This window comes from Oryza brachyantha, chromosome 12 (genome assembly GCF_000231095.2).
Source record: "Oryza brachyantha chromosome 12, ObraRS2, whole genome shotgun sequence".
In the NCBI taxonomy this organism is placed as follows: domain Eukaryota; kingdom Viridiplantae; phylum Streptophyta; class Magnoliopsida; order Poales; family Poaceae; genus Oryza; species Oryza brachyantha.
Window position 1 is genome coordinate 8,587,513 of NC_023174.2, and position 10,653 is coordinate 8,598,165.

The window sequence follows — 10,653 nt, forward strand, 5'->3', positions numbered from 1 at the left end:
AAGTGTAAACCAAGTGGATACACAATTTGTGTAGTTATGTCGAAGTTAATATTCGAATCTTGGTTTACTTTGTATGAATGGTGAAGTTGATGATGGAATGAATCCAAGTGTACCCTCCATGCTCGAGAGTTTCGCAACCGAAGTTGTGTTCGAGCACGTAGTGTAAACCAAGTAGATACACAATTTGTGTAGTTATATCGAAGTTAATAGTTGAATCTTGGTTGACTTTGTATGAATGGTGAAGTTGATGATGGAATGAATCCAAGTGTACCCTCCACGCTCGAGAGTTTCGCAACCGAAGATGTTGTGGACACCCCAAGTATTATAACATCCATTGTCCAACGTGACCATCACATACTATTGGAGGAGTGAGATCCAAACACGCATAAATAGCCACTCGTCCTCAATGTGTCCATGATCACGGTTGACAACCTTCTGTTATAATAATCGGAATGCCGAGTAGTGAGCGCAAGACATAACCGTAAGATAGTTTGCCAATCTACTCCGTCATATGCCCATCAACCACTCGAAGGTAGCGACTAAAAGCATACCCCAGTGACTCGATCCAAACCGCTATCTCCGATTATTTCAAGCGATCAAAACCCGTTACTCATGCTGAGCTAGTCCCCAGGAATGCGACTAGCCTCACATTTTCATCGTAAGCAATTAATAGTCATAACAGTACCATATCATGAATAATAAGTGGCAAGGTACATGATACAACATAGGGTCCAAGGTCCCAACATACACAGAATGAGTAGCAGCGGAAGACTCAAATAAAGCTCATAAGCATAAAACGAAAGCCGGTGGTGCCACAACCCCACAAGGGCAAACCAACCGGGCAAGAGCCAAGCTGCAAGAGAAGGGATCACTCACTGCCCTCGCCACCCCCGGCAGAGCAGTGACCACACAAGAAGCACAACTCATACCCGGAATCCTCACCTGAAATTGCAGACACCGGATTAAGTACAAGATTGTACTCGCAAGTCTTACCCAAAACTATATATAAAAAGGAGAGAGGAGTATGCAAGGTCTACCTTAACCTAAGCCATCTAGGTTGCATAAAGCCAATTTTATTGAGCAAATAACAGTAAAAGTGGTTAAGTAATAGTAAATATAACATCATTTTAACTTATGGACAGCAAGTATACAATTCTGAAATGCATAAGCAAAAGAGTCCAAACGGCGCTCTCACCAACAACAAGGGACTACCCAAGTCCACACCATCATGGCACAGCATGCCAACACCACCATCAAACATAAACTCATCCATATTAATCCACACTTGATGCTAACATAACTGACTAACACATCAAGCAATGTCCATAACCGAGGACGCGGCTATTCGAATAGATTATACTCTGATCAGAGGTGTACAACTGTACCCACATGAAATGAACAAGGATCAAAAGCTACACACCCCGTCGAGTGCGGTACGCGAGTGATACAAGCTCATTACATGTCTTTCCTAATCCCACCCCAACCACCTATACCACGCCGGGGTTCCCGACGACTTAGTCACGTGCCTGTGTGGTGTGACCAAGGCGGGCGCACCACGCGGGAGGCACCCCCGGCCAACATAGGCACCCGAGGCCCTCCAAAGGGCTACCTGCCCTCACGTCTCTCCAACGTGGTATAAATAATCACAGTAGAGCTAGTAAAGAACAAGCCGGTCCCAAATAAGGCATGTGGTAAGTACGAAGGGTGCTTGAATAGATGTCAAAATGTTCGGTCCTTAACGACCCAGACGGGGCTACTTGCATCAGGGGAAACCAACCTTCCTTCATCGCCCTACCACCCGTCCAAGTCCAACATATTTCATCAACCATAATTTAGTGTAAGTGCTCAAGTTTTATACCCATTAGTACAAGTTGTCTATACACCACAAATGATAGTACTGTCAATCCTTATACTTCTATTAGCATTAAGCATGGCTAAGCATGAATGAAGTAAACAAGCCTAACACTCCTATACGGTGGTGACAAGGGATAAGGTCAGCAATATAACAGGGAATAAATGCATAATTAGGATCTACCAATTCACCCAAAACAGACGTTTTAACATCTAGGAAACACATGCATATATAGGTATAGTTTTGCAACCAAAGATATTTATAGAGAAAGCATAGGTTCTATATGCTTAGGTGCTTGCCTTCCTGCTGAGGGTAGTCACTATCCTCCTCTGGATATGGCTCGGTACTCTCCGGATTCTCCAAATCTACCGAAAAGAAGCAATATGCGAATAAGAGCCAAATAAACATGCACATGCGAAATGATAAATAAATCATGAAATAAATACAGTGAGTAGAGCACATGTTAACTTGAATTTAGGTGAAAGAATCACTAGATTATCACTTATTGTTTAGGAGATATGAAAATGACAAGCTTTCAGGTCAGATAATGACAGCTCCAAAAATAATTAAGTCTACTTTAGAGCATTACAAGTAATTTGCAACTCAAACCAAGTTTTTACATGTATAATTATTTTTAGTGGGCAGTACATCATTCACAGGTGCTAAGAAAAATTATTCCACAGCTTTATGTATTGTCATTATTTATTTATGGATCTTAGAAGTTAAAATCATGGGAATGCTAAATACACTCCTAAACATGATTTAAGGGGAGTATTGTCAAGCTTATTTTCACAACAGCAAAGAGTAACAAAATATAAGCTCAACAAAATTGGTTTCACAATTTTAGCTTTTACCAATAATTTCTTACGAATCTATGAAGAGCTAGACCACACAAGGGAGACATATAGCTATTTATATTCCTACAGAGAAAAACAGTAAAAAGTTGGTCATTTTTATTTTACAACAATGAAGAGATCTGTTTTATGAAGCAATAAGAATTTGTTTCACTGAAATCGGAGTTCATATGAATTAGTTATGGATTTTCAAAGTTCACTCATTTTTCAGCCAAAACAGCACGTGTGGATGGCTCGATCTAGTGCATGAATGCCAAGAGCATCACATGCAAGAAAACATACATTAAGGACTTGATTCTACTGCTAAGAAGACACTTTTCAGCTTGAGTTGAAGAAGCTGAAAACTCACCAAAACAGGGAAGCAAAGACACCGAGCTGTTGTCACCGAAGAAGAGAAAACAGTTTGCAGCCTGCTACTAGCCTTCAAATCTTGAACCGGTGACCTATGGAGGAGACTAGGAATGCTCAGCATGATGGGGAACCTAAGAGAGTAGCTATGGATGGGGAAGAAAGCTCACCAAGAGGAGGAAAACAACTGCTGCTGCTGCTGCTCTGCACCAAGCAGCAAGCTCCTCTTTTCTTCTCGATCTCCCTCAGCAACCGATGCATGTGCAGGCTATTTGGATGGATGGAAAGCTTACAACCTTGGGGATCTTGTGGTGTGACATGCAGGGCTGGATCCTTGCATTTTTGTGAAGATTTGGGGAGGAGGAAAATGAGGAGGGAGCTTAGCTCATGGAAGAACAGAATAGCAACAAGAACAGAATGGGAGGGAGATGAAGGGGTTTTCTCTGCCCCTCCCCCTTAAATCCTGAGGTGGGAGCACGCCCAAGAGGGTGTTGTGGGGGCTAAAGAGACACCCAAGGTCAATGACAAGTGGGCCCAAGTCATGGCTGTTTAGGAGGGTGAGAGAGGTGGGTGAAAAATTGAGTACAGATTCACTCTTGCAGTTTTCAGGATTTATTTTATTTCTCTCTCTTGGTAAGTTCAATTTGATTAAGCTACAAGAGTGTGAAAAATGTATGTTTTGGTGTTGAGATAGATTGAGTCACCTAGTTTCCATTTTTGAAAGTTTCACACATAAATCCCAAGTATTTTAAATCTGGTGAAAAGATGAATTGGGTTAGGCTGAAACTTGGTTTGAATTTTTAGGAGACCTAAATAGAGAGTTAAAATTCAACAAAATTTATATTTAGTGATGATAAATAAACTAATATTTGAATAAAATATTAAATATGTATACTTCTGTTCAGGTTATTGCTCAAATAGAAGTGGTTTCAATTTTACCGATTAGAGTTAATTTTGTTATTGCATATGATCAAATTGCAATATAGTAAATATGCAATCTAAAGGATAACAAATGAATTTATAAATACCTGGTTATGAACCTAGGGCTCTTACAGCTCTCCCCCCCTTAAAACAATCTCGTCCTCGAGATTGCGATGTGTCAGTGAAGAAGGAAGGATAGCTATTACGGAGGTGACCCTCATGTTCCCATGTGGCTTCATCTTCGGTGTGATTACTCCACTGAACTTTGAGGAGTGGAATAGAGCGATTGCGAGTGACACGCTCCATTTGGTCGAGGATGCGAATTGGATACTCGCTATAAGAAAGGTCGGGTTGCAGGTCAAGATTTTCGACCTTAGTTTCTTCGGTCGGAATCCGGAGGCATTGCTTCAGTTGTGAGACATGGAAAACATCATGAAAAGCTGAGAGTGATGGTGGAAGGTCCAGCTTGTAAGCAACAGCCCCTCGCTTAGCAAGAATGCGAAAAGGACCGATATAACGAGGTGCCAATTTTCCTTTCACTCCAAATCGGTGTGTGGACTTGAATGGAGTGACTTTGAGGTACACATGGTCACCAATATTGAAGGCAAGCTCACGTCGACGATGGTCGGCATAGCTCTTTTGCCTAGATTGGGCGGTTTGCAAGCGCTCCCGAATTAACCGCACTTGCTCTTCGGCTTCCTTGACCAAGTCCGGACCAAAGAACGGTCTCTCTCCAGACTCGGACCAGTTGAGAGGTGTTCTACATCTCTTTCCATACAGGGCTTCAAAAGGAGACATTTGGAGGCTAGCTTGATAGCTATTGTTGTAGGAAAATTCGGCGTACGGGAGAAATTTTTCCCACTTTGCTCCAGAATCAAGGACACAAGCCCTTAACATATCCTCCAAGATTTGATTTACTCTTTCAGTTTGGCCTCCGGTTTGTGGGTGATACGCGGTGCTAAAGGAGAGTTTGGTTCCCATAGCCTTGTGCAGACACTTCCAAAAATGAGAGGTGAATTGAGGTCCACGGTCTGAAATAATTTTTGTGGGCACACCATGAAGACAAACAATGCGAGAAAGGTAGAGCTCAGCCAACTTGCTTACTTTTGATGTGGAATGGACGGGAAGAAAATGAGCTGATTTGGTGAGTCGATCAACAATTACCCATATGCAATCATGGCCATTTTGTGAGGTGGGTAGACCTGTGATAAAGTCCATCCCAATTTCTTCCCACTTCCATATGGGAATGGGGAGAGGTTGGAGAGTGCCCGCTGATCTTAGGTGTTCAGCTTTCACCCTTCGACAAGTGTCACACTCGACAACATACCGTGCAACTTCCCGCTTCATACGGGTCCACCATAATTTTTGCTTAAGGTCTTGGTACATCTTGGTACTACCTGGGTGGATTGAAAAGGGAGTGTCATGAGCTTCACTAAGGATTAGTTGGCGCAATTGGTGGTTCTTTGGCACAACCAATCGCTTTCCAAAGCATAGAACACCATCCAAATCTTGAGTGAAACATTTGGCTTTGCCCTCAGTCATTTTAGCTCGAATTCGAGCCATGCCTTTGTCATTCTTTTGGGCTTCTTTGATCTGCTCATAGAGAGTTGATTTGACTTCTAGGGCAGCAAGAAAACCAGGTGGTACTATTTCTAAACCAAGTTTCTGAATTTCCCAACATAAGGTCTCCAATCGGGGTTTTACCGACAAGCAATTGCATTGCGGTTTTCGGCTCAATGCATCGGCAACAACATTGGCCTTCCCCGGGTGATAATGTAGACCCATGTCATAATCTTTGATGAGTTCTAACCACCTTCTTTGTCTTAGGTTCAGATCTGATTGGGAGAAGATATATTTCAAGCTTTTGTGGTCGGTGTAGATTTCACAACGGTTGCCGATAAGATAGTGTCGCCATATTTTTAGAGCATGGACAACAGCAGCTAATTCAAGGTCATGGGTTGGATAATTCAACTCATGAGGTCTCAGTTGACGAGATGCATAAGCCACAACTCGGCCCTCTTGCATAAGAACACAACCGAGTCCTTGACGGGATGCATCGCAATAGATATCGAAGCTTTTGTGGATATCGGGTAAAACAAGAACGGGTGCTGTGGTTAACTTTTCTTTCAAAGATTGAAAACTTGCTTCACACTCAGCTGACCACGCAAACTTCTCATTCTTCTTTAGCAATTGGGTCATGGGTTTAGCAATTTTGGAGAAATTCTCGATAAACCGACGGTAGTAGCCGGCTAGACCAAGAAAACTCCTGATGTCGGACGGATTTTTGGGTTGTCCCCAATCTAACACCTTCTGAACATTAGTTGGATCTACAGAAACTCCACCTTCAGATAATACATGACCAAGAAATCCAACTTCTTTCAACCAAAACTCACATTTGCTAAACTTGGCATATAGACGGTGCTCACGTAATTTTTCCAATACAAGGCGGAGGTGCTTCTCATGTTCTTCTTTGAATTTTGAGTAGATTAGTATGTCATCAATAAAAATGACCACAAACTGATCAAGATACTCCATGAAAATCAAATTCATCAAGCTCATGAAGTATGCCGGTGCATTGGTTAAACCGAAGGACATGACGGTGTACTCATATAGACCGTAACGGGTGGAGAAGGCTGTTTTTGGGATATCCTCCGATCTGATTTTTATTTGATGATATCCCAACCTTAAATCAATTTTGGAGAACACATGAGCTCCGGTTAATTGGTCAAAGAGATCATCAATTCGGGGCAGTGGATACTTGTTCTTGACGGTGACTTCATTCAATGGGCGATAATCAACACACATCCGCAAGCTGCGGTCCTTCTTCTTTACAAAGAGAGCCGGACATCCCCATGGTGAGGAGCTTGGCCTAATGAACCCCTTTGCTTGCAGCTCAGTGAGTTGCTTTTTCAACTCTTCTAATTCATTTGGAGGCATCCGATACGGTCTTTTCGATATCGGGGCCGTTCCGGGCAGCAAGTCGATGACGAACTCAACTTCCCGGTCCGGTGGCATGCCCGGTAGTTCCTCTGGGAAAACATCGGGGTACTCACACACCACTGGTACAGCAGCTATATCATTGGTTTTGGCACCCGAAAGAGCGTGGAGTTGTGGAGGATGATCATCAAGTGCAAGAAAGATCGGTTCGCCGGTGTTATTTTTGAGTGTAATTAGACGAAGGCCACAGTCGATAACCCCATGATTTTTTTGTAGCCAATCCATGCCTAGGATGACATCTAAACCCTTTGTGTGAAGGATGATAAGGTCGGCGGTGAATTCTACCCCTTGTGCAATGATTTTTGTGTCCCGGCTAATAAATTCAGCTCTCATTTCCGAACCAGGTGATGTAATAATTAAAGGTGGGTGCAACCTACTAATGGGGAGTTTATGGTCTGATGCAAAACCTTTGGTGACAAATGAATGTGTAGCTCCAGAATCAAACAACACACTAGCTGGATATGAATGGACAAGTAGCGTACCGACAAGAACATCCGGTGCATTGTTCGCCTCCTCGGCGGTGACGTGATTCACACGGCCCCTCTTCTGATTTTGCTGACCCTGAGGTGCTGCCCTCGGAGACGGATTGGGACGTGGTGCTGCTGCTCTTGGCCCCTGCTCTTGTGCACGACGAGGGTACGGGCATTGGTTGATGTAGTGGCCCGCTTGCCCACAATTGAAGCAGTTGTTGGAGCGAACAGGCGGGCGAACGGCTTGCTGATTTCCGCCAACAGGAAGTGTGACACGCTGCTGAGGTGGGCGTGGCACAAATCCCTGCCGACGAGGAGGTGGTGGAGCTTGATAGCGTGGAGGGGGTTGCTGCCAACCACGTGGTTTTTGCGAACCACCCGCGGCTGAAATCTGCGCAGCCCGCTTGCGCTTGCGCTCATTCTCAAGGTTGTTCATCTTGCTTTCCACGACCACAGACCTGTTGACAAGGTCCTGGAAGTCCAGAAAAGAGTGGGCAGCAAGCTCAAGTTGCATCTCTGCTGATAACCCATTCATAAACCGATTTTGCTTGCGGGCATCGGTATTGACATCGTCCGGAGCGTAGCGAGCCAAGTGGTTGAACTCGCGGAGGTACTCCATGACAGATTTGTTGCCTTGGGTGAGAGATAGGAACTCACGTTGCTTGAGGTCCATAATACCTTTCGGCACATGGGCAGCCCGAAAAGCATTGCGAAATTCCGGCCATGTGATGGCATGGCCAGCAGGTTGCATGGCGAGAAAGTTCTCCCACCAATCACCAGCTGCGCCTTGGAGTTGCTCGGCTGCTAGGTTGGTCTTCTCAGCGTCGGGGCAGCGAATGAGAGTGAGCTTCCGCTCGATGGTGCGAAGCCAATCATCAGCATCAAGTGGATCATCGGAGCGAGTGAACACCGGAGGTTGAGTACGCTGAAATTCAGCGAGTCCCCCGGCGACTTGGTGTCCACCACCGCCCGCACTTCGGGCAATTTGGGCGGCAGCAGCAGCTGCACTTGCAGCGATTTGCTGAAGGATAGTATTCTGAGCCTCACGGTTGCGCTCCACAGCCATGAGAACTTCAGCCATGGTGGGAGGAGGAGGAGACCCCTCTTGGTTGCGACGAGAACCCTCCGGACTATCCTGATCATGGGAGCGAGTGCGGCGGCGAGACATCCTATGGATCAAGTATAACAATGATGGTTAGTGATGGAAAAACTAAGGGATAACAATGGTCTAAAAGTTACCACAGATCGCACAAGGCAATCTAAGTCTAAAATTACAAACTTAATATGAATGCCCAATACAAATACACAATCCAATTATACACCAGTATGACATGTTATGTTAGCATGACATGACGCACCAAAGAAGAACCATTAACTACCAAACGAACATATCCTATACTAAAGCCCGAGAAAGGAGCAATAAACCATCATAGTTTTCCAAATGCAATAAAAATAGCGGGCCAAAAGCATAATAATCGCAAGGAACTGAAAATTCAATTAAACCAACAATCAAACATGGCCACTATAGCTATTTGCCTAAACTTTAGCGAGCGTATCTTGGCTGGGAGTACCTTTTACAATTTATTTGGTCAGATTTTGAGTTGGTATATTTTACTTCTTCCAAAACAAGGTTCTGAAATTTCTCAAGTTATCGAACAGCAGCGACTTACAAATTTTTAGAGAGAGCCACATAAGTAATAAAATTCTGAGAATTTTTGTGTGAGTGCCTGAGCAGTTGCCCAACTCCAGAAAAATTATCAGAGTAAAACAGCGAGTAATTTTTCTTCTAGATTTTTTTTTTTAACCACAGAGTGTTCCAAAATTTCCAGATTTTAACCGATCGAAAGTTTGGTTGTCTAAAACAAGTTTATAATTTTTCAAAATTTGTGGGGAGGCTAAGAATAACATAAGTAACAGTAATGCACTATCTTAGACTAAACATTGTACAATTTTTGTTCCATTTACAAACTGAAAGTTAATTCAACTTACTGGTTACAATATCGGTCTAATATTTGAAAAAGAGGAGTCATAGATTTCTTTTGCAACCAAATTAGATAAGATGAGTGAAAATCTGAGAATGAGGTGAGAAAGAATTCTAGAATGAGACGAGTAGTAAAAAGGATTCACACATCCTAAGATTTTTGCAATCGACTCAAGTTGAATATTTTGCAAATCATTTTCAAATTGCCAACTTAGCTCTAGCCTACAGTCGGCATTGCTCTGATACCAATCGCTGTGGACACCCCAAGTATTATAACATCCATTGTCCAACGTGACCATCACATACTATTGGAGGAGTGAGATCCAAACACGCATAAATAGCCACTCGTCCTCAATGTGTCCATGATCACGGTTGACAACCTTCTGTTATAATAATCGGAATGCCGAGTAGTGAGCGCAAGACATAACCGTAAGATAGTTTGCCAGTCTATTCCGTCATATGCCCATCAACCACTCGAAGGTAGCGACTAAAAGCATACCCCAGTGACTCGATCCAAACCGCTATCTCCGATTATTTCAAGCGATCAAAACCCGTTACTCATGCTGAGCTAGTCCCCAGGAATGCGACTAGCCTCACATTTTCATCGTAAGCAATTAATAGTCATAACAGTACCATATCATGAATAATAAGTGGCAAGGTACATGATACAACATAGGGTCCAAGGTCCCAACATACACAGAATGAGTAGCAGCGGAAGACTCAAATAAAGCTCATAAGCATAAAACGAAAGCCGGTGGTGCCACAACCCCACAAGGGCAAACCAACCGGGCAAGAGCCAAGCTGCAAGAGAAGGGATCACTCACTGCCCTCGCCACCCCCGGCAGAGCAGTGACCACACAAGAAGCACAACTCATACCCGGAATCCTCACCTGAAATTGCAGACACCGGATTAAGTACAAGATTGTACTCGCAAGTCTTACCCAAAACTATATATAAAAAGGAGAGAGGAGTATGCAAGGTCTACCTTAACCTAAGCCATCTAGGTTGCATAAAGCCAATTTTATTGAGCAAATAACAGTAAAAGTGGTTAAGTAATAGTAAATATAACATCATTTTAACTTATGGACAGCAAGTATACAATTCTAAAATGCATAAGCAAAAGAGTCCAAACGGCGCTCTCACCAACAACAAGGGACTACCCAAGTCCACACCATCATGGCACAGCATGCCAACACCACCATCAAACATAAACTCATCCATATTAATCCA

The 10,653-nt window shown here is 43.5% G+C and overlaps 1 protein-coding gene across 1 annotated transcript; it reads right to left on the bottom strand.

Moving 5' to 3' along the window:
- Positions 1-710: 710 nt before the first annotated feature.
- Positions 711-8,523, bottom strand: LOC107305531. The gene is made up of 5 exons (XM_040529401.1): positions 5,272-8,523; positions 3,225-3,322; positions 3,056-3,149; positions 2,152-2,217; positions 711-942 (listed from the first exon to the last, which is right to left on the bottom strand). Exons 1-5 carry the CDS (start codon positions 8,521-8,523, stop codon positions 784-786), a joined length of 3,669 nt encoding a protein of 1,222 aa, XP_040385335.1. The 3' UTR covers positions 711-783.
- Between the last annotated feature and the right edge of the window lie 2,130 nt (positions 8,524-10,653).